The sequence below is a fragment of the Cygnus olor genome, chromosome Z, assembly GCF_009769625.2.
Source record: "Cygnus olor isolate bCygOlo1 chromosome Z, bCygOlo1.pri.v2, whole genome shotgun sequence".
Classification (NCBI taxonomy): domain Eukaryota; kingdom Metazoa; phylum Chordata; class Aves; order Anseriformes; family Anatidae; genus Cygnus; species Cygnus olor.
The window spans coordinates 39,836,293-39,861,703 of record NC_049198.1 but is presented as its reverse complement, the minus strand read 5'-3'; the positions used below and the strand labels follow the sequence as shown (position 1 = coordinate 39,861,703).

At 37.0% G+C, this 25,411-nt stretch overlaps 1 protein-coding gene across 7 annotated transcripts in view; it reads left to right on the top strand.

Moving 5' to 3' along the window:
* PRUNE2 (prune homolog 2 with BCH domain) overlaps nucleotides 1-25,411 on the top strand; it is a 138,697-nt gene that overhangs the window by 6,256 nt on the left and 107,030 nt on the right. For all 7 annotated transcript variants that reach the window (XM_040540948.1, XM_040540943.1, XM_040540949.1 and 4 more), the window contains exon 2: nucleotides 24,470-24,574. In XM_040540948.1, the coding sequence (XP_040396882.1) occupies nucleotides 24,470-24,574 (105 nt within the window). The remainder of the gene's footprint in view (nucleotides 1-24,469; nucleotides 24,575-25,411) is intronic.

Here is a 25,411-nt window from a genome sequence, read left to right as displayed (position 1 = left end):
GTGCTGAAGTACATCAGAACAATCAAGATGAGGCAAAATTCTATCCTGAATAACTTTCTGGGTGTTGAATCATTTGTATAGCTGACATACTATGCTCACTGTTCTGCACAGAGCTAAATCCCAAAGTCATCTCAGTGCTCTAAAAGTCAATTTACTAAGGTATTGTGCTACGCATATTTGTGTTGCTGCGGTATTAACCAGGATCCAATTTTGCTAGAAGCTAAGCAAATACATTGTAAACATTCAATCTCTCTTTTAAAGAGTCCCTAAAGTAAGTTGGAAAGCCTGAAGGAGGAAGCAGAGAAATCCAGGGCAGTAGCAGGTTAGTAATAGGTAAGTGTGACAATGTTCACATATCCTAACCTATTTGTTCGTGTTTTGTCCAAGAGTATCTTTGAGTGAGAGTTTGAAAAAGGAAGATGGTAGGGAAATGTGTCTTTAAGCATGGGGACAGCGTGGGAGGAAACAAGAAGGTCTGATTCCTCTTTGCTATTGACCAACTGGAGATAAAAATTAACATTTCATTGTTGAATAGGAGATGGTAGGTGAAGCAGAGGAAGGTTTGTAAAGGTTAGAAAATGTAGGTTAGAGAGTCTACTCAAAGTGGCAGACCAAGGAGAGCTGGCGGTAGAGGCATGCATGGCTAGAGCCAATATGGTGGCTCTGGGGAAAGATGTTTCACAGCAGAGTTCTGGGAGCAGCCAGAGTGCCTTTGCTGGAGCCAAAGAGCACTTCTGTGATTAAACAACCAGGTAACGACAGCCCGAGTGTCAGCTCTGAGGGGAGACAGGAGAGGTAGATCAGAAAGAAAACCTGCAGGGCGTGGCAATAGGCAGGATGGGAGCCGGGGTATGTGTATGTCTAAACTGATCGTGGCACCAAGATGGTGGGCCTGGGTGATGGGCACCACAGTTTTGTGACTCCCTATATGTTTATGTACGTCCGTGTGAGAGAGTGGTGGAGAAAAGGGGAAGGGGGTGAAAGCTCTGCTTGAACCATGCCAAGTTTGAGTTTATGGTGACGTTCTGGTGTGGAGAAAGTGTGGGATTTTGAAAGGGTCAGGCCCTGGTCAGAACCAAAACCCTGCTTGTCATCCTGCAGTTCTGGGGGTGGTCAGATTCAGTGCTTCAGCGACTTGGTAACGTTCTGGTTTTGTTCTTTTTCTCCAAAGAAGATGGCCTGGTGCCAGCAGGTCCTTAACAACCGGAATGATATCACTTGCTCTAATGAGATGCTAATAGATTGCAGCATGGTAAGGACGGTGGACTGGCAGTGAGAAGGTTAGGAACAAATCAGAGACGAGTGACATCTTGATGATGTCAGATGGTTCTCCTTCCTTGTTTGTGGTGTCATTTGACAATACGGGAACACGGTGTAATAGACCTAATAGATCTAATGTGCTGGCCCAGTTCCATTTTGCGCAGTCATAACCTGCTTTTGTAAAATCCCCTCAGGCCTCAATTTATCAGTCTTAGGCTTCCTTACGTCAACTACTGTCTAGAGTACAGTGTAATTTTGCAGTATAATTGTTTGATATGACTTACCTGTTTTGTACTCTTTGGAAATTCTGCTAGATTTTGGTAGCAATAATTATATTTATCCCTTTTCATAATTGACACAGTTCTGATTCTGTTTTTAGTCTTCTGTGTGGAAGTGGCTATGTGTACAGCACCTGACACAGACTAGCCAAGTTAGCTGTTGAACCAGCCTTTGACTGAGTGACAGACCATCACACTGGAGTGACCTTTTCCCTAATGGTTAATCTTATTGTACAATGATTACATTGTGATACAGAACATATGAATTATTGTAGTTAATAAATACTTTTTTTTTTTTTGTTTAATAGCAACTGAAAAAGTCATGAGCAAAGTCGAGTTCTTTCAAGGAAGAAGAAACATCTGAAATGTTTCTTCAGATTCTACCAAGACTCACAGAAATAAGTGGAGACAGTCTAGCTGCCTCTAGTGGTGGCAGAGAAGGGAGATTCTGCATGGTGAACCTTGTATGCTGTTCAGCAGTCATAGGGTTAGCGGGAAGAGAATTTTTTTTTTTTTTTTTTTTTTTTTTTTTTTTTGTGAGAAGCAGGATTACTCTGTTTGGAGTATATTTGACTTTTCAGAGAAGCAGCAACAAATGGTAAACTTTAAAACACTTGGAGGCCTAAATATAGACAGTTGGCAAGTGATCAGTTGACTGCTTCAGCAGACTTTACTTAACAAAGGTTTTAACACTCAGTCAAAGTCATTTGCAGGCATGGCAGGATTACAGCTGAGTCAGAAGGAACACAGTGATAGGTTAACTTGTTAGAAAAGTACACTTCTATTTTTCGGTAGTGCATGTATGCAGTCCACAGAAACTTTATGTTTATTTAACTAGTTTTCTCACATGTAAATCTATTTGAGACTTTACCTTGAGCGTTCATATACCCAGAAGAGCAAATGGCCTTACATGGTTTCAGAGTGTGTTCTGCATTTAAGAGGTTTATGTCTGTATGAAATTTTGGAAAGGTTAGCCTGCTAGGTTCCTATATGTTTTTTATACATTTGAGGTAGATAGTCCTACCAAGTTGAAAGAACACGAATGATTTTAAAAACACTGTTTCACTTCTGGCTTGTCTGCTTTGGTATTAGTTTTTGTGTTGCCTCGAGTTTTTTGGTCTTTTAATGCAGCAAGCATAAAAATGAAAAATATCCATCCAGTTGAAAGAACTATCATGAAGAAAACAAAACAAATTCCTTATTTCTTCTCCCCTGTCTCTTCCCCCCCCCCCCCCCCTTTTTTTTTTTTTTTGGTACAGATTGACTTAGCTATCCCTTTTTAACGTGGTTGGAGCAATAGCTGAAATAGTAGTTATGGTAATTTTTCATTAGCAAAAATATTGTAATTCAAGTTTACCAGATTCACAGACTTTTTTTTTACTTTTTTTTTTCCTGAGGGGCTAGACACGCAAACTCGTATCAAAACAGTTAGCTTTGTGCAGCTCTCTGGAATCTGTTCCATTCTTTGAGAATTTGATGTACACTAGAACTTCAGCATTGGTAGTTTTAGGAAGAAAAAGAAAAGGCAGTGGCATCATTTGTTTTTTTGGAAATGTGTTATAACTGTGGAAACAGCTTTAAAGCATTCATTCCAGATATGAGACTAGTGCAGCTTGGAGTTCTAGTCTTTCATCTCCAGAGACGTGGACTCATATCCTGTTTTAGATCACATGTGAAAATGAGTTAAGTGGTCTAATCTTGGAAGCTATTTGCTCACCTCTCAAAATCATTGCACAGTTTTCAATTGACAACTCTTTTTGCAGATTATAATGCAAGTGGTAGAAGAATTTCTAAGCTTGAGTCTGAAGTATTTTGGTTGATCTGTTTTACAAAGTTTGCAGAACAGCTATTTGAGCCTGTCTCAATATCAAAGTGTTGAACCTTCCTTTGAAACAAAACAAAAACCCCATCAACTTAACAGCTCCTCCTGCTGTGTGTGTAACTGACCCAGTTCTGTCTCATCATTTGAAAAAAATATTTACAGATTCTAAATAAAATACAAATTACAGTTAATAGAGAAAATGAATTGTTCTAAAGAAATATTTTTAGTTAAGTGTAGGTAAGTATGAAGACTATGAAGTCTGCTTGACTGAAAATGCTGAGATCTTGATTTCTGGAAATAGAAGAAGTTAAAGTACGTGACTTACTTGTTATGGAAATAGTTTATATGTCATTTCTATATCTGTGTCCATATAAAATAATTCAAATGTGTCTCTTTACCAAAATGTCTGTGGTGGCACAAATCATTGTTTAAGAAAACTTTCAGGCTTTTTATTGAATTTTTTGTTTTGGTTTGTTTTCTTGTAGAACTTGTAGAACTAATTTGAGACCATATTCTTGCCTTGCAACTTTTCTTTTAGGGTGGGAATTTAAATTCTTCTCTGCGTTACAGTGGTCAAAATAAGGAGTAATTGCAATTTTGATAGCATTTAGTTTATACCGTAAAAGCAAGAGAGGCTGTTTTCAGTATGCTAAAATCAAACACTGAATTTAAAAATGCTCTATTCTCTTGCTCATGTTTATAGCAGGTGAGTTTAAATTGTGCTTTCCGTTTCTCCTCAACTTCCTACCTTTTAGAGATGGAAAAGGAATGAAATACTTACTTTTTTATTCCCTTTTCCCTCTGTTTTCTCCGTTCTTTTTCTCTTTTCTATATGGTCAGAACCATAATATTGCAATATGGCCTTCAGGAGTAGGGGCATACATACCAATGTATGTGAAACTAATATAGTCTCACAGTAAATTTCAACAGTGTCACTATGTTGTAGTACAAGTACTTTGTGATTTTCCATAACTGCTTGTAATATTGCACATTGTCTTTTCCATGCCAACAAATGGAGTAGATTGGTTCTTCTGAGCATTTTACAATGTTTAGGATAGATTGACCTTTTAGCATATGAACTGCCATTTTCTCTTTGACCTTACAACTTGCTGTCCATTGTGAGATAACCAGACAGCTTTTCTTGTCTGCCTGTGAGGTTATTTCTCTTTGCATCTCATTGTGCTGGAAAATAAGCAGGATTCTAAACAAGATGTGAAATTATATTCTAAATTTTTTAGCCCTGCTTAATTACATGTATCCTCCACTAAGTGCTTAATCATTTACCTTCTAAGCTATTTAAATATACATTTTAATTCTTTGCACATCTCTGTTTTTCACAGCTTATATTGGTGCTGTTTGATACCGTGGAAAAAGCAACTTAGTTAGTAGCTGTATTAAGTAATGATTAAAATCTAGCTTCTTTCCTCCTAAACAGATAATGATTACTGGTATTGAATTAACATTTGTCTAAAAGAGCAACAACGACTCTTTGCTTCCATAAATCAGAAGTGGTTATACAAATAAAGCTCACAGGTTGTCTAGAAACAAATAATTCTGCTAAAGAAATGTTGGGTTTATGGCAGAAAGCAGGAATAACCCAGGACTATTTCACAGCATTGTTTTGAGCTGTAGCAGCAATCCTGTGGTACAGTAACATTAGTTACAGTTGGAGTTCTTTCCATCGTTTGTTCTGCCCAATTTGAAAGGTTAAAAGGTGATAGAGTAGATAGCATTCAAGGCATTGTAAGGTGAAAATATCTCTTAGGCACGTGAAAATACCTGTTACTGACTTATTGCATTGTGAGAGCAATGGATGCTTTAAAGAACAGGCTTGGAGTTTAATGTTTACAGTGAAAGTGACTGCATAGATCCTTTAGGTAGGGAGCATCAGCAAAAGAAGAAAAGCCAAGATAGAGGAAACTTGAAGGAAGGTGTAGTGACTGAATATGGCCGTACAATCGTATAACCACTTAGCCCATATTGCTAAAATAGCACTTTCATCTAGCTTGTGCTCTCACGCTGTCACTTGCATGCACAGAGAAGAACAAGCACTCTTTCTCTGTAAGTGGGTTAATGGACGAGGGAGCCCCTGGACAGTGTTCTGTGCCTTAAATGCCTAAACCCAGTGCCTAAACAGTGCAAGGCTGTTTGTTTTTTTTTTTTTTTTTTTTTTTTTTTTTTCCTGAAATCCCACTGAACCAGCTGGGGATAGTGTTGTGTGTGTCCATGCTGACGAACATATGTGCACTTGTATGCATGCTGTTGTGCAGCTTCCAACAGGCACAACTGAAGTCAAAGTTGGGTGATGCACAAGGATTTAGCATGGTGTATTTTCCACTCATCTCTCGGAAGGCTTCTTCTAAAATGTGTTGAGTTGTGCAGCAAAATTCCTGAGGGGCCAGAGAAGATATTACAGAATAAGGCTGGTGTCGATGGCATCTTTCATAAGTATGAGAAATACTGTCCTCTTAGGGAAGTTCACACATCTAAAGAAAGGGGAAACTTGACATTCCTTATGCCCTCATTGTCTGCAATAGCTTTTACATTTCTGACAAAATCTGTTTAAGATATAAGGTACTCTTTAACGCTCTATTTTCACTTTGATTTGAAGGAGAACTTCTAGCTCTTCCTTTGAAACTAAAAGAAAACTGGGAACATAAGTAAGCATATTTTTGCAAGCTTTAATAAAAATCTGAAATAGGTCTGTTCTTTGATACAGTCATAATTTGACTCTTACTAATATTCAGCCTTGAAAATATACATCAGTACGTCATTAACAGATATAATCAGAACATCACAGATTCTTGAGAATGTATTAAAAGTAAACAGACTGTCGTTTTCAACAGGAAACAGAGGCTAAGCTTCGTCCCCCAGAGATGCTGGCAGAATCCACAGCTGCAGTAAACAGAACAGGTGACTGGATGTCACCAACACTGTGCACAGCTATAGCAGAAAGATCATTCATCTTCCAGTTAAAAAGATTTAGCCCTCACAATAAGCTATTCATCTACGACAATCTAGAGAAGCTAAGGAGTGGCATGCTTTCTAATTCAAGTATGCTTGTTTTTTTCTCTGAGCAACAAGTCATTGTACTTGTTTTGAGGACCCCTTAACACATTTCTGAATGTTTAGAAAGTAACCCATTATTGTGATAATTGGGTGTGAGTTAGATTGATAGGTGAAAGAGGGAAGAGCATGTTGTGTACACTGAGAGTTAGAAACCACTGCTTTAGTAAGAAGAATAACCAAAAGTGTGTGTAAGAGTAGTTAACACCCAGTGCAAGGGAATTTTCTTGGGGTTTCTGCATCTTTACAGAATAATTGGGTACTTAGAAGCCCTGTTGTATCCCTGTGCATTAACACCAAATACTATTTTGAACATGGTTGTGGTCTGACACTTTTAAGTTGGAATAGGTTGGGAGAAATTGTGGAACTTTATTTGGAATAGTTGGCGAGTTAGCAATACAGGTCAAAGCCAAGGACTGAAAACCACAAAAAGGAAAAAGGAGAAAAGTGAGAATTGGAATGATAATACGAAGGATTTATTTACTGAATGCAGAAATGTCCTATTTGCTTCTTGGTCCTCTCAAGAATCTAAATAAACTGTGAAAGGCTGCCTTGAAAATTTCCTCCTTTCCCTGTGCTTTCACACTCTGTCTATAATTTTTAGTTTCTATTGTTAGAGAGAGATTAATTTCAGGATCCCCGCTTTATATAATTGCCAACATTTCTGAGGGCATTTAATTAACGTAAATCAACATGCATAAAGTTTAAAATAGCTCAAACCCACTGAGCTTTAGTAAGTAGGTCTTTTTTTCTTCTGAGCCTTTACAAATGCAGCTGTGGATAGCTGTGCTGGGAGGCCAGAGAGAAATACAAATAAAAGGAGAAAATTGTCATTTGGAAATAGGAGGGTGTTTCCAAGCACAAAGACAGGTGTTTTCCCCTTCCTCTCCTCTTCGTTGGTGGTAGCTTCTGCCACTGCACTGCCTGTAAGAGGAGGGGTTTTCTATTTGCTGTGAAGAAGGCTATGCTGAGACACGTGTTATTTCTAATTTTGACAGGTTGTTCTGTCATCCAACACCTAATGCTAAAGCTATCTAGTCTCTGTCGTAAAACAGCTCTCCTGTAAGTGCATCTTTTGAAGTGTCTCTGGAGAACAGGTATCAGCAAGTCTGATTTTAGCTCTTTATCATCTGCTCTTTAATTGCAGAGATTAGAACCAAATCCTTGAATTGGTGTTGCTATCAGTGGGGAGAAAAAGGAAGAGACAGAACAGACATAGGATGTATTCTTTTTATTTACAGCTGGTAGTTTAAATGTGCTCAGTAAGTCAAATGTGATGTCTTCTGTTCCTGTCCTCAGGCCTGCATACCAGCAAGTCAGGAGAAGAATGGGAATTGAGTTGTCTTTAATTAGTTCTGGTTCTACAGTGTTGGTAATGAGGACAACCAGAGCAAATGTAGAGGGACTGACCATATACCTTGCAATCTTTGAGGTGGGGATGGAAAACAGGATCCTTTGCTGTTTGTACACAGCTTCTGTGTGGAATGTTAATTCCTAAGCAATTATGCCTGGTATTGAAAGCTTTATGAACTTATAGGGCAGTAGTTCTCTTGTATTCCAAAATATTAAATAGTGTCTGGAGGATACACAGACACTCTGTTCCTCTGAGCATAACCACCTTATGTACCTGAGAATGTACATGCACGTACCTGTCCCTAGATGTGAGGGGTTCAGAGGTCATACCTCTGGGCACATCTGCATCCATAATTTAACAGTCTTTGCCTTTTGACTCCACAGTAAAACCGCTCTTCATAGAGGTTACTGTAATATCACGTCATTACAAATATGTTAGGTTAGTTTCTTTTCTTCACAGTAATCTATATATCCTCAAAACCATAAAATGTGCGAATATTTTAAAATAGTGAAGGACATTTAGAAATTTAAAGTTACATCAATATTTTCAATAATCTGGAGATGGAAGCTTGGCTAAATAATCATTCATACAGTAAAGTTCAAAGAAAGGACAAAGTTTGTTGTTTTTTTCTACCAAGAGCAATGATAAGAAATTGAGTAAGTAGTTTGCCTTATTATTTCCACTAGCACAGCTTAGTGCTCTCTGACACAAGCAAAAATATTTTGAAGGAAATAGGAGAAACATAGTAAAGCTCTTCTAGGAAGCTGCTAAGCTTCATGCTGTTTCTGCAACTTTTCTTTTATTTGAGGTTCAGTTTGAGCTGTAATTGGTATTAGCGTCAGATCTGTGGTGTTTGGAGAGTCAGTTGCACTTATGTTATATTAAAAAAAAAAAAAAAAAAAAAAAGGCACTTACAATTCCTGGGAAATTGTTACCATACAGCTATGCTTAGTTCAGACAGAATTTCTGAAATGTGTTGCTTCCCCCCCCAGCATTTTCCTCCCTTGTCTTTCAGAGAATATATGTGGAGTCTCTGCTAATTTAATTTTTGGCTACTGGCTGTCATTAATATCGTTTAGCCAGGATGGATGAAGGACAGGGATGATATCTGTCTTCTGTGTCCTGCAATTTAGAAAGTATTCAGACCCCCAGATCTGATTGTCTTTTTTTTTTTTTTTTTTTTTTTCCTTTTCTGGGAGTTACATATTAATTAAGAGATTGTCATTTCAATATTTTCTATGTTTTTTGAATGTTGTTTTTATGCTGAAGCATACCTGAAAAGAGAATACCATTCATGAGGAGCAGCTTGGTGTAGATTTCATTTAACTGCTATAAACTTCCCCCTTGTCATTACTCACGCTACTAATGTTAAGCACTACTATACTTTGTATATTAACTGACTTCACAGACAGCCTGAAATCAAAGAAAAAGTATCGGTTTCTCTTGCTAATGTTAACTTAAGCATGCTAAGTAGCCCAAATGCTTCACAATATACTCTTCATAGCAAAACAGGTATTTTAGGCCATGCTTGTGTTAAAGCATGTGTTTATGTTGCTATGTATATATCTTACACATTATTTTTAATGCAACAAATATAAATTAAACTTTCTAATTTTATTTTAATTGGAACACTAAGATACAGTAATTGTTAGCATCATGGTTCCTCAAAGTAACAGCAGTCATTACAATGTATTTGTAATGCTGGCTTTAAAATCACAGGAATGCTGCATTCATATGACTTCAGCATGGGGATGTGGATCTCCTCTGATAGCCTTAATAGTCTATTTTTGTCAGTAGACCTCATTCTCAAAATTTGATTCTCATGTATTTCTCTGCCAGTAATAGATGACTCAAATCACAAAGCCTCTGCAGTTTGGTCCTTGTATAAATTTAAACAGCTGACTGATCTTTTTGAGTGATCGGATAGTGGAATATCTCAAATCTTTTCTAAGTCAGTATGTTTGTTCAAGACCTGATGTTTTGTGTGTTTTTTTTTTAATTCTGAAGTGGAAAGTATATGGTGGTATTTATATATATGAACTCCATCTAAAGCCAGAGATGAAACGTTCATATAAGACCATATAAAAATATTTTGCTACTATAGCTTATGAGCTCCTCTTTGACTGATCCAGAGAAAAAATACAGTTCTTACTTAGCTGTTAAAAGAAAGGAAAGAGTTATGCCCTGTTTCTTTTTAATAGACTTTCCTAATTCCATTAATGCTGAACAGATATCCTTTCAACAGCAATGCATGCCCTGCACATGCTTCCCATATAAGGGAAGGAAAGCTACGCATAGTTACTCCTCTTGTTCTTTCAGTTTAAAATACTTATTCTGTGTAAAATGCTATGTAATGGTGTTCTGATCTGCTGAGTTTTATGTAATTAACTAAGCAGAAATCATGAGCTAAAGAAATAGTAGACTGAGAACAGAGAGTGACCTTCCAATGTACTGCCATGAAATCATCAGCAGTTTCTAATTTAAAGTGTATTACCATTGTTCCTGTTCAGACAAGTGTCTAACTGGATGCTTGTCAATACTTCCAAGGGTGATGGATGTTCGTTTATTTTTTTAACACCTTGAACACCTTGAGTACGAAAGAATTCTGGTTCATTTGTTGCAGCATTCTCATAATTAGGAGCACAGGAATTATCTTACTGGTACATACTGCATGTCCATTTGATGGAGTACGTTGTGTTGCTGGTTACTGATGTATGGTTTAATTACAAGCACACTCTAAATGCCCTATCAGTGTTCTTACACTACACAAGTAGTAAGTGTGGGTCTGGCTGCTGCATCAGGTATTTTGGCTTGCATTGATCTCTTTCATATACCTCTTTTTTTTTTGTTTGTTTGTTTGTTTGTCTATTACTTTAATTTTTATTTATTCATTTATTTAGATTTAAGAACTTCTTTCTGTGCAAGAGATGGTCTATGAGGGTTGTTCTGCTCTCTGATTTTTTTGCTCCAGAATCACTTTGTAAGTTTAGAGCTCCATTATTTTGTGGATTTAAGGTATCAGCCTGAGAGGAAGCAGATTGTTCTTTGATAGCTTACATTTCTCTCCTTACCTTTGGACCCTTTGTTCTCAACTACAGCAGACAGAGAAATCAATGGATGCTGCTTTTTCTAACAGTGTCGTCTTCAGTTGAAAACCTAGAGCTTGAAGGTTCAGGAAAATCAAGCAAATCCCCGTGTGGGGTAGGCTGAAGTTACCAGTATCCTCCATAAATGAAAAGTACATCATACTGCATTAAATTAAAAAAAGTTACTGTTGATCTCATTGGAAACTGCCAATTAAAAATTACAATTGAAATATCAATGTAATTATTTTGTTTGTCATAATCATATATTTTTTCCAAAATATTTGTTGTCTTTTGAATTAGCTAGGGCAGATTTAGGAGGAATGATGACTTGTCCATGTTGCTGTTAACTGAGAGAATTCTTTTGTACATTCAGCAAAATTATAAATGAAGAGGTGGAGTCTTGTTTAACCTGTCATTAGTGTCTCTTCACATGTTAATTTGTCTACTTATTTCTATTATTTTTTCCTTCTTAATAAAATTATGAAATAATCCATTGTGAAAAGCTTATTCAAAATGGGTGAAATTGAGACAAACCATAAACAATATATATCTGTCATAGGTGGGTTCCTTGTTCTTGTATTTTGTTTATGCTTACCCAACTTTTTAAACAGAAATGAATGGTATGACATATCTTTAAAAAAAAATGTTTTATAGCTTTGTAATGTAGACAGGGCTTCTACTGACATTTAAATTAGACTTTAAATGATTTTGTCTATTATTTTCCATACTTTAAAGCAATAGTTGACATGCTTACCATGAAGATCATCTTTAATAACATCCACTCTCTACTTCTATAGAGAGAGTATTTCGCTATGCTAAATACCTTTTACGAGACAAAATTGAACTGTGCCAAATAAAGTCTTGTCTTTAGTCAATATACTCTTTACTATCACAGAAGCTCTTGCCTCTGTTGGATAGTGTATGGGGTTGATACATGCAATGACAATCAGCCTATTACTCTATGTGAGAAAGTTTGTTTATTATGTTGCAGTTCTTGACAGCTCTTGGCTGTGCTGGATCATTTCCATGATGACCAGTAAAATTAATATCGCTTGTTCCTTTGGTTCTGTACCAATTGTCCTAGCTGCTTAGACACACGCATACTCTATATGAAGACAAACCATTGTGAAATGGAGCTGAGGTTCAGAGAGGCTGTAATCATCACCATAAATATTTGCAGTGCCATCTGTAAGTCAGTTCAAGGTGTCACTGGCACTATACAAGAGTAGTAAGACATGATCTTCACTTAAGATGTGTAATCTCTAGATTCTTACTTTTTTTTTTTTTTTTAAGCTTTTTAGTGGGCACTGTGGTGCTCTGTGGAATTTGGGAGTTATTCTGCAGTACAACAAGGAAGGCAAATGCAGATTTGAGCATCCTCCCTCCTGTAGATCTTTCCAGCCTTGCCCCAGGCCTGGGAGGTAATGGTGATTCCACTTTCCCATAACTTTTTATTTCCTCTGGAGGATATTTTTCAAAGTGATAGTTATTTCTTCCAGTTCTATTTTTTCCATTTTCAATTGCATTGTCTAATGCAAGGATTAGATTCAGTGGTTCCCTTGATGTACTGTCTTCTGGTGGAAAGACATTTAAGAGATAAGAAAGTGCTTTAGGTTCTTTTTTTTTTTTTCTGAAAATTCTTATATCCTTAGCAGTATTTAAATTCTTTCCCTGAAACCCAAACATTTCTTTTCAGTTTTTGTCTTTTTCTCATTGAATGCTAGTAGAGGAAAATTGTCAATAAATTAATGCTAGTGTTACGTTTCTTCAAATATGAACATTTGTGGATTATTTTTTTTTTTGTACAGGAGTGTATTTTTTCTCTTCTGTCTCATTAGCACAAAAACTAACATCAGCACAGCAAAAACGAATGTTTTAGATTGCTACTGTTTATTGCCTTTCAGCACACTTTAATTAAAGTGGCGTTTGTTTGTCCTATAATATCACCATTCCCTAATCGATGTACTGAGCAAGCACCATGGTGACAAGATAAGTTGCTTTGTTTTGTTCCATATGTCTGTGTTCCAATTTTTCCATAGTTTTAATTGGTTCCCTGCAGAATAACATTTACAAGCATATGGTATGGAAAATGCTGACTGCATTTGTTATCATATATTTTAGTATATTGGTGGCACTAGATCACTAAGCCTTTAAATGTGATTATGAGGTTATTTAATGCATTCAATAGTGTGCTTAAAACACAGCAAAAATCTGCAATGAGCCAAATGGTATCAAGGAAATATGTTTGAATTACTTCTTAATGCTTCAAGGATAGATGGGGAAGTCTGAATCAGAAAATATTTTGTGTAACATCTATGCTGAAACATACTTCATCATCTAAGAGCAATTTGAAAAGGTCTGTAGAGGCTTCTTACCATCACAAGAAGAATGTGCAAAGGAATGTGGAATGCAGAAAAGGCAAAATACACGATGTGTCAAAGATTATTGACTTCTGAAGAAGTGCACTTGCATTAGCTGATGAAATGAAATGCAGCATTGGCCCATGAATCTCATGTGTCCGACTTAGGAGATACCAGCACTACGTTTTTACAGTGATTCTGCTCTGGCTGAAGACTGTCAATCCAAAAGAGAGCACACTGGCAGAGAACCCAGTCTCCTCAGCATGTGTGAAGGTCTAAGATCAACCTGTGCTGGGTTAGGCCTTTTTGGTTGTGCCATGGAGAACATCTGAATGGGTTTGCTTGCTGAAACAAATCCACCAAGCTGGTTTCAGACTGCTACAAGTAGTTCTCAGTGAGTCACTCTGTTAATGAGCTCTTTGGATTTCATGAGCAGACTGGAAAGTCAGACACAGCCCAAACAATCGCAGAAAGGTTGGTGGTCATGGAGTTTTCTGATGTATGAATTACATTCTTTGCGTATGGCTACAAAAGATACCGTATCCCTTCTGTCCCAAGCCTGAATTCAGCCTAACTTATTTTTATCTAGGATTCTAAATAAATGACTTACCAATTTCTTGTGTTTTTTGTGTCATCCATATATGGTGGATGAATCCATGTTCTAAATTTGTTAGTGACTAGGCATATGCTGAAAAGCATAAGAATGTTAAAATTTAATGCAAGAATGTGATTATGCATTTTCTGTTGCTCATATGCAAGTCATCTATGGATCTGATACTAGTACTCTGAGGGTGATTCAAGGATCTATACAATATGGATATAACCAATTGCTGTATGAGTAAAAAGGCAGTGGTGTCTCAGAATGGGGCGTTTGTTTCTCTTTTTGTAACGTTCCAAGTGAGAAAATAGATTGTTTTGTAAAATCAAGTGACAGTTTAATTTTGAGCATTGATTTCTTAGTGTTGTCATTTCATTAATAAGCACAGTGTTGCAAAATAATTTGTAATCTCTGCTCAACTTCTGCAGCAAACCCATCTGATGTCTCTCACAAAGACACCTGGACTCAAGCTTATTATAATGAGAGAATTCTGTCATGGAAAGAGAAACTCAGTGATAAGAAGAGACTTTTGGAAAAATTATTTTGGGGAATGGTGTTTGCAGCAGGCATAAAGGACAGCACAGAGGTGCTGTTGACTGGTTTCTGACTTTTAATGGGGAAAAAGAAATAGCAACTAAAATGGTAGTAATGTTTAAAAAAATAAAGGAGCAACAACAAAAACACCATTTCTTTCTGAGGCAATCAGTGGAGAAAAAGCTGAAGAAATTTTAGAATTATGGTATGTTAAAAATCCATTGAACTATTGAATCTAAAAAAGCAAAATTGATTGTTACTTTGATCTCCTGATCATCTCTTCCAGATATCATTTTCTCTCCCAACTGAATGTGTGCAATGTATTTTAGTATAAGTCACTGATGAGAAAATGGTATCTATGATATTGTTATTAACGTGATCTACTTGAATCACTTAAAATGTAGTTCATGAGAAAGAGAAGACAGAAATCTACACAGACGGCCTAAAACAAAATGAAAATGTGCATAATGTTTGTGTGTTAAAGTGCAATACAGTCACAAATCTTATCTATACCACATTGATGAAAATTCAGAAGAAACAGAGGTTGCAAAGTGTTACAAATAAAAAACAGAAAAGAACAAAGGAAAAACTGTTTATATGTTATCCATATAAACACACAAAATTCAGTCTTATTGTATGATCACCTATGCAATTTGTACAGGCTGTTGTCTCAGTTCAGGATGTGGTCTTCTCTGTTCAGTTTGTGCTTGTCACCTAAGGGTTACACTGACTAAGAAACATGAAGTTTAGCTCCAAAGGCTGTGTGCAGCACGGTGTTCAAGTGCTTCCTAACTTTTGGTAAATATATTGTCAGTTGGAAAGTTACGTCCCCCATTGCAGAGAAGTAGCTAAGGCGTTTTGTCATTGTCACTATGAGGTTCTGATGTCAAGTCCATCAGAGGCAGGTGAATGAACTGCATTATTTGAGTTTGAGTTCCCATGCCTTTTTTCTCCAACAGACTTTCTCTTTGCTCTCTACAATTCATTCAACTTCTGCAGGGTGTGATGTAGGGAATTATTGATACCAGTCACCTTCTGGCACACCACAGAGCAGAGTAAATTAATGTGACAGGAGTACTCATCTCAGGTGAATGTGCTCCCTACTTCTACCTCACTTCTTTCTACTGTCTCAGGGGACATTTGTATCCCAAAAACTCTTAAAGGGAAAGAGTGCTATCTAGTTTTGTAAAGTGATAGGCAACTCAATCTCACCTTTGCATGTTAAGTTGGGAAGGAGCGGGAAGAGGAATCATGTAACTTGACCTGAAACTTTAAAGGTGTGCTGTGACTGGCTTTAGAAATTAAAGATAACCTGGAATATGAACAGAGTACATTCTTTTGCAAAGCTGAATTGTCGTATGCTGTGTTGCTGATATGCAGTCATTAGGTAAGAACACCAATGATGTGTAGAACACAACTCATTTGCTGTTCAAATTAGCGTAGCATAAAAGGAAGAGGAGAACTTTGATTTTTACTTTAGTAAGCTCTTTGATAGGGAATCTTATTGACAGGCTGTTGAAATGCTGCTGAGTCAGGCTTAAATAATCATTCTGCTGGAAACATGTTCCCTTCCCATACTAGAGTATATCCTGTTTTGTCTTGGCAGGAAAGGCAATGAGATATCTTTATTGAGCCTAAGGTCATTTGAATAAGTTTCTCCCCTCCTCACCTTGTTAATCTTATAAAACTGTAGGTTTCTTTAATTCCCTAAGACAAAGCGTATTTAATATGTGTCTGACTTGATGGGAGTTTTATCTTCATGTAACAGCAAAACTGGGATCAAAACATGTGCTGGCAAAGTTGTTTCCAAGATGTGTTTGATCGTGGGCTTTCCAATTTGAAAGCCAGGTACTATTGGGTACTACTGTAATTCAGTACAAATGATGTCTTGAAAGCTGTTCCTAGAAATAAAAATTTAAGAAGCAAGAGAGCGTGGACATGTAAAGCTTAGAAAATATGATGGTATGAAGTTTAACAAGGTCAAGTGCTGGATTCTGCACCTGGGATGGAGCAACCATGGCTGTATGTACAGACTCGGGGATGAGACACTGGAGAGCAGCCCTGCAGAAAGGGATCTGGAGGTTCTGGTTGGTGGCAAGTTGAACATGAGCCAGCAGCATGCCCTAGCAGCTAAAAGGGCCAGCTGTACCCTGGGGTGCATCAGGTACTAGGGTCTAGAGGGCAAGACCTATGAGTAGCGGCTGAGGTCCCTTGGTTTGTTCAGCCCAGAGCAGAGCAGGCTGAGGGGAGGCCTCATGGCAGCCTGCAGCTCCCTCACGAGGGGAGCGGAGGGGCAGGCACTGAGCTCTGCTCTCTGGGGACAGCGACAGGACCCGAGGGAACGGCATGGAGCTGGGACAGGGGAGGGTCAGGCTGGGTGTTAGGGAAAGGTTCTGCACCCAGAGGGTGGTCGGGCACTGGGACAGGCTCCCCAGGGCAGTGATCACAGCACTGAGACCACCAGAGTTCAAGAAGCCTTTGGACAATGCTCTCAGACATGGGGTCTGGTTTTTGGGTGGTCCTGTGTGGATCCAGGAGTTGGATCCTCGAGGGTCCCTTCCAATGCAGAATATTCTATGATTCTATAACGTGTGTTAAATAAGTCTGAAGATATTTCAAGAAGAGGCAGCACAGACTTGCATGCGGACATATTCTGTAAAGTTAATTCAAAATGAAGACATTAGATGTTTCCTGTTGGTAGGAATTTGTTCTTTTACAGTGTGGAGTTTGTCTGCAGAATACCAAATCAGAGCTTGTTGGTGATGCAGCAATATTGAACTGAATTCTCAGCAGCAGTAGCTGTCTGTGCCAATTCTTGATTAGAAATGACTGGAAAAGGGCACTCATGTCTTGTGGAGATTCCAGGAATGATTTAGGGTCAGGACTTTCTTCCCTGGCTGGTATACCAGATAGTTAGCCTGCCTCATGTCCATTGTAAATTTTGAAGGATTAGTTCCTATGGAATGGTTTGATTCTGGGAAACGACACTTTTTAAAATAAAACTATTTAGGGAGTTCTTGACTCTTAAATATGACATTTAAAGTATTAACTTCAAAAGACCAGAAATGATTGTTCACCAAGGCTATGTTCAACTTCTGTGTATAGTGCAGTTGCCATCAGAGATAGCAGTGCAGGTAAGATGTGGTAAGTTATATGTATCTAGGCTTCAGGTAAGTTGTACATGCAGGAAAACTAAGGTGTGAAGACCTTTTGCTAGTCATTATTCATTGTCTTTAATTATCATTTAAATACCTTTATCTTATTAAATACAAATATCATAACTGACCATCCTTTCCTGAGGGTAGCATTGAAGTTTTAAGACCCTTTCACTTATTTTTCTTTGTAAGTCAGTATCTCCCCCACAAAAGCAGATAGTCTAGATTTATACAATTGCCCTTTTGTTTTATTATATTTTATTCTGCCAGTGGGATTGATGTTTCTTGTGAAATCTATTTTTTAGATCCATAAGTAAAGCAATATTATGCAATACTGATTCAACAGGTAATGATTAAAATATGGCATGCTTGGTATTTATCTTTTAAATCGTATTCCTTAAGGAAGAATCAATTATATAATTATTACAGTAAGCTATTACAGTAAGTTGTACACTGTACATGATAAGTGTGATATTGCAGGGGTAAAGAAATATAATAGTTTTTCTTCTGTTCTCAAAAATAAGAGACAACAAAAGACTTAGAGGGATGACAGACTTTTTTTTTTTTTTTTTCAGGCCTGTATAAAGCTTTCTTGTGAAGAGGCTTATGAAATATTAAAGTAACGAACTTGGCATAAAATACTAAATTGACTTTGTCTTGGCTTAAAGCCATTTCTTTGACAACAGAGAAGGACAATCAACTTAAACCCTCAGGCCAACGGAGGTATAATACTGCCTGATATTATGAGGCAAATGCATGATGTACTCTGAAATGGCTAATGTACCTCTCAATTGGAGGTACAATTCCAAAGCTACCGAATAGGTACAGAGATCCTCTTGTGTAAGCAAAAGAGTCCAACTCTCGGTTGGAATATTGGTCCTAGTATCTAGGCTTTTCCCCATGCATCTTCAGGAAAGCTCAGTATGTTTCTGCAGGCGCACTCCCGTGTTAGTGCTTTAGCAACAGGGCTGGAGCAGTTTTCAGAGTTGTGCCTGACACTACACTAGCAGTATAGTGCTAGCTGCACTAGACTGTGCAGCTTCTTCTTTATTTATATGCTTCTGTGGAGCCTTCTCTCAAAGAAATGCTATCCTTGACAGTTACTGTACCATCATGCCATGCAGCAAAATGCAGTGATCTTATTGCAGTTGAAGGACAGAAGATCCAGTGAGATTTGAGGCAAAAAGAAAAATAGTGGCTCAGAAAGCAAGGCTGTGTGTGTGTGTGTGTGTGAAGGGGAGGGAAAAGAAGAAACTTTTTCTTTTTTTTTAATTGCCTTGACGCAGCAAGCATTTTTTAGGGGTTCCTGATAATACCAGAAAAAACCTTCAGGATTTCTTGTCTTGCAAGATTGTTTCACCTTCCATTTTAATGCATAAAAATGGGAGGTAATGTTTTCTTTGACTGAGGTAGTGTAATTTGATGAATCACTGTAGCAATATATCCTAGCCAAAGTTTTTGCAAACCTGATCGCCAGTATATGCAGCAGTTTTGAATGAGTCAGCAGTTTGGTGCAGGTAATAACCAAAAAATTATATTTTTGACTACAAATATATAGAGTTGCCGTGCTGATGTTCGTATGTGATTAAAGACAAAACCGGGGAGGTGCCAGACTTGCTTCACTGTAACAAGGTATCAGAAGTGATCTCTTACTTACAGATTACAGAAGTAGCTTAATGCTTGTAAATCACGTTTTTTTGAGCATGGTAAGTGAATGTTGATCTGTGCATGTCTGATCAGAATTTAGTTATCCTGACTGATACCATCTGAGAATTACACATCATTTCTTTAATTACAAATCATTTCTTTAATTCATTTAATCCCAGACATCTGATGTTTATGCCTTTTAAAATTTATCTTTAATCAAACTGAAGAAAAACCCATCGATGGTAAGAGAGATCAGAGGTGTCCTTTCTAGTTTAATTTATGAGTTCAAGTTTTATCATTGACCTCTTAAATGTCTGAATTCTTAGAGAGGTTGAATGTTCATGATTCCTCTCTGTGGTAGCTTCAGGAGTCACTTCGATCACTTTTTACAGTCCTATTGCAGCTAAGCTTCACAGAGTTTGTGAATCTAAAGCTTCTCCTGCCTGATTGTGGGCTTCTCTGCTAGTGTCTTTTCTTGGCAAGACAGATCATGCCAGCAATTTTGCTGACCTGGAAGAGGAAGCATCCCATCCATGTGCCTGTGTTTCTCCTAGATGGTTGATGAACAGCAGGCTATGCAAACTAATTATGTCTAAGATGACAGAAAAGGAAGCAGTCTTAGAAGCTGAGAGGATGTACTTTAATATATTTCTGTTATTTAAAAAGCATATGGGGATTGTCAAGGGAAAGTCTATGTTATTCCTTGATTTCCTAGGGGGGAAAAAAAAAAACAGTAAATCATGTCACAACAGACATAAGCTTATGCTAGTTTCATGTTTGTTCCTGAACCATGACCAGCTGTGGAAACTGAGGATACAGCCTTGGAAGAGATGTCACCAACTTAACAGAGCAAACTTTCCAACACGTCTGTCAGAACTGAAGACGTCACCTGAGCTACATTAGGCCATTTCTTTTATATGTTCTTTGAAAACTGTCATTTGAGAGTTGAGGGGGATAATATATTTTTGTTCCTATTATACAAAGAAGGCAGAATGTCTTAGAGAAGAATTGTTTTGTGCAGTGTTCTGCTTGTATTATTTTGGATAATTTCATATTTAAGCCATGAAGGATGAAAAAGATTGTTTTGAGTTCCATTGAACTCATTTTAATCAATATGAAAATGGTGTTGTAACAATGTCTTCTATTATTCCTCTTCATACAGCTTCAGTTCTATCAGTATCCTCCTTCTCACTAGCTTTCAATGTCTTTAAAATCTATAGCAAGCCATGCAGTGGTTATAGATGGCAAGACGGTTATTTCCCAAAGACTGTCTTATGATTTGTTTTATCCATAGATGGTGACGTCTTTTTGCCAATAAGAATTAGCTGAGGAAGTACTGACTTCTACAACTTCTAAAATGCTGAAAATCAGACTGAGGGTTAAAAAAAAGTTGCTTTCATGGTCCTATGTGCAGAATTGGTAGACAACACCCATTTATGCTAAGATAAATGTCTGCAGTAGTGTTGACTTTTATATCAGTTGCAGTTTGACCGAGCTGATCTTTTACCTGACGTACAGATCTGAGATTGTCTGTCCAGCACAGGCTATAACCCTGTGGTCATCACTAAGCTCTTGATAAAGTATCTGTGCTGTTAGTACAAGAAGGTTTCTTATGTTGAAATAATAGGATGGGGAAGATGCTATCTAGCTGTCTGAGTAATAGAATATGAAATCATTGCCTATGATTCTGGCATTGGAGGAATACCCAGTTCAGATAATGAAGATACTTGGAGTAGGAATGTTATCCATGTGAACAGGTTATGCAAGTGTGATCTTTTTCTATCACTGAATTATTTTAGTGGTAATCATGGGGGGAATGGGAAGGTAGGTAATTCAATATTAATGTACTGACAGTGGTAAGGGAGAACATGCACCTGTTTATGTGCTTCCCCATAGGTGTTCTCGTCTGGTCAGTTTTGTATGTGGCAGCTCTCAAACGTTATGCTCCACTTATGTATTACCAGAACTACAGGAAGAACTAAGTGGACAAACTTATTCTAAAATTTCATTAATATCAATTTATTTTATTATTTCTCTTTCATCAATGTATCTGTCTTACATCATCAGAATATGAAGTACAGACTTTATTTCATGTTTTGCTCTGGCCAATTTAACCTTAAAATCTGTGAAATACAAATTTGAATGAGCTTCCTTTAATAACACATTTTTATCACATATGATAAGAATATAAGTTTACTGAGAACAGCTGCTTGATGAACACAGAGCAAAGGAATTACCAAGACTTCTCTTGCCCACAATCCAGTGGGAAAAAATAATAAAAAAATCAAATCCAAATAAGATCATTCACTCATCATAACTGCAATAGCTGCAGTATTTTAAAGCATGAAAAATGAAGTTGGTATCTAGAAATTAAATTTTGTTTTGTGGAAGGAAGGGGAAAAGTACACATTTGTATATGTGTATATATATATTTTTTTTCAGTAATTTGGGATAATTTAAGAAATAAAGGAAGGATTTTTATTCTTTATACTTATTTAATATAAAACAGCTTACAGGTTGACTTTGTATTTTAACATTAGTGGAATAGGAGTGGAATAGGTGTCCTATTCTATTAGAAAAAGCCCATTGCAGAAACACCTTGCTAAAAGCCACAAATGAGAGATTAGGGAATGAAGTAGTGTAGTTTTGTTCAAGTGAACAGATCCTTGCTCAGGGAAAAGTAGTGTCATTAAAATAACTGATTATAATGGATGAAACAAAAAAATATACTCTTTGGAGAGACGCGAGAAAGGTGGTGTGCAACAGAACCCGCTGAACACCTTCAGAAATTTGTTTTTCATTCCCTTTCCTTTGGGAAAGAGTTGGCAGTAGCTTGTAAGATACCTCTAGTGTATATCTGAGTGTTTTAGGCAGAAATATTCAGGAAGCCAGTGGTTGTTCAGAGATGTAGTGCGTTAACAGCCTGACCAACAAATGCACCCTCTTGCTGATAGTGTTCCTACTGTTGTATTAATTAAAATCCCAGCTCAAAGGCTCTGTCTCAGAGTTCTTGTTAAGCTCTTGAGAACAGGTTGAAGAAATGGCCTGTCCTTCTACTTTTTGTTCTGGTTCATTTGTGTTGATGAAATATTGGTTTGTTGGAGTTAAAATATAAAAATCAGCCATTGGATGACTAGTTGACCTGTTTGGGTCATAGAAGAGAGGTGGTCTCCAGAACTTTCTTGCTCCACTGTGCTCTCTTCAGAGCAGTGCTTTCCTCATTTCTTCAGATGTTTAGGCTTCATAAACTTTCAGCCTTTGAATTCCTTTTTTTTTTTAATTATTCTGTCTGCATTCTTACACCTAGGAGGTAAAAGAGAGTTGGAATGTGATGGCACATACAAATGAGTGAAAGATGCTTTTTTATTACTTTTTATTATTAGTTATTTACTTATTTATGTGAAAGCCTCTTTAATCAGCTGTGAAGACAAATAAATTTTTCCATCTTTGGCCGTTCTCACACAATTTTCTGCTGTTTTAGAACTGCAGTATACCTCTATAACAAAGCTATAACTGCTAACCTGGGAGATGTAAAAACATGTGCAGATTTTAGTGCTTGGGAGTGCTACATCATGAATTCTAAAGACAACACCAAAAATTTCTTAATTTTTCAAAACGAAACAGTAATGTGCCTGATGAATAGGGCTGACATTCATCACTGAAACTCAGATTACTGTTGAGTGTCCTTGGCAGTTGTATATGAGATAGTATTTTGTGGAATATGAGCAACAGGAATCAAATCATTTTATAGGTAGAGGATATGTAGATATAAAAATTTTCAACACATATGATGCTGTTCTGTATTGTTTACGCTCACTTCAAAAGTTGAGTGACTTTGTAGATTTAATAATCAATTTGTCAATTCACTTCATTTCCTACTTGGTCTAGGTTATATCATTTGTTTTGAGGAAGCTGAAGAAAAAGACTTCTACACACTAAATAATACTTAAAGAAAAAAAAGGCATGAACTCATGAACTTGATTTTCATTCTTTAGGGTGGCAGATTAGTGAGAAATGTATACTGACAAAGACACTGTGACAATAAGCACATGATAGAAAGAAGGAAACAGAGTTTACTGCTGGTGAAGACATACAGCTTAAACGAACATACCTATTCCAAACACTGTCCTCTCCAGAAAGCTGTCTGTCTTATGTAGTTTATTTCCCAATACATGAGGAATGGAGAATAGTTGTCCTGGTTTTATTATCCATAAATATTTTGATGGCTGTGTTCCATATAATGGAAAGAGAACAGAGTCTCTTCCTTAGATTCAACTAGAGGTAAGATTTGACAAAGAGAAGAAAGGTTAGTTTTTAAAAAAATGCATAGTTATAGTTATTGGGGATAACATACTAATTATATCCTTCTATTGAAAGATTAAAATTTAACTTGATAAAATGCTGAATCCTAATCCAAAATAACAGAAAGTACATCAGCCTTCAGACAATAACACAAACAATGTTCGATTACATATATTTGGCTCTGAGCTATTTACCTTAGTGTCAGTCAGATAGGTTTCTCAAATTAAGAAGCATAGCTTTAAAATTAGCTTTTATTTTAAAATAATAAAAAATATCATGTTTCCATGCAGCTAGCTTGACATTGTGATGTGTACAAGAGAAAAACATCATCTCACATTTTGTGTGTGTGCGTACAAAGAAGATAGACACTTCCCTGCAATATTTTTCTTTCCTGCAGTTGGTGTAGCCTTTCTCTTCCTTGTGTTTGGAAAGCTCCTAATGTTGTTAGATGCAGAACAGACTCAGTTCCTGTTGACAGTGAGGAGAACTTGAAGACCTCAGTGATTCATATAGTCTGTCTAGCTTCTAAAGAGTCAACATGAAAGCCTGACACTTTAGAACTGACTCTGATCAGTAACTTTGTCTAGTTACTGATTTCAGCCAAGTAAAATAGGGGAAAAAATAGAACTTAATGCGTAAAGCTTTCTGTGTGTATTTCTACACTCTTTGTGACTGCTTTTCTTATGAGATCTGTCAGTTGTTTTCAAGGGATTTTTCCATGTATACATGATGCTGCTTATCTGCTACTTTGCTGCTAACTGGAGCTCTGTCAGGTTACTCCTCAGGTTCTGACCTGGGTTTCTTACAACACCCAAATTTCTTTGGCTTTCTTGGGAGCAATGAAGCCAAGGAAACATGTAAGTGCATTCCTTGAGCAAATTGTGGAAAGTGTTCCAACTAAGGACACCAGCTGGATATTTAATGTGTCTTTTGAAGTGTGTTGGTGATTGGGCTTTGCTTTTTCTTTTCATTGTTACTCATTGCAAATGTCTTCTATTGTGTTACAGAACAGGAGCAAGCACCTGGAGAAAGTCCATGTTGTTCTTGGAAATAAATCTTGTGATTTGGACTCTCTTATTTCTGCTCTGGCCTATGCCTACTTTCTAGACAAGGTAATGAGAAAAACAGAGGGATCTTAACTCATTTGCTACAGCTTACAGACTTCTCTCTGTTAAGTCGATTAAAACATATCATAAAGACATTATTCTGGACAATGACTTTGTTATAATCAGAGGTGAGATTTTTAAAGAGAAACAATCTAAATTTCTTTCCATACAAAAATTAATGAGACGGTATTAGGTGGTTTATTCAATAGCAGCAAAATATTACCCCTGTGTAATTGCCAGCACTTGGTCTAGGTATCAGTTACATTTGATTTAAGCAGTGCACAGATTTTCTGCAGATATTTTCTGTGCTGGAATGGATTACATCCACAAATCTGCAATATAAATTACAGAGCTTTAGGTGACTGCTTTTATTAGGTTGTTGATTCATAGGAGTCAAGAGGGATCTTTTTTTTTTACTATTTGTTTTGAAAGTTGCACTTGTAAGTACTTACTCATTGTGATCATGTTGTGCTTAGCATTGTATGTGCATGTTGTAAAAGACAGTTTTAGAAAATGACCTGAAGAATTTGATATCTTAACAATCACAGTCAAATGATATTATATTTAAGATCTTCTCCCCATTTCGAGAAAAGCCTCATTAAATGAAGGGGATGACTTCCAGGCCGTGATTGAACAGGTGATATCCTGCTGAATTCCATACAATCAGGAGTTTATTTAGAGAAGTAAATCATCTTGCCTGAATGTAGATGTTGATAGCTATTCATCCGCATCCCATGTCACAAATGCAAAATCAGTCAAGTTTGAAAGGCAGAGTTAGATTAGGTTTATCAAAGCTTTAAGCTGGGCTCCCATGAATTAAAACATTGTCAATTTGCATTTACA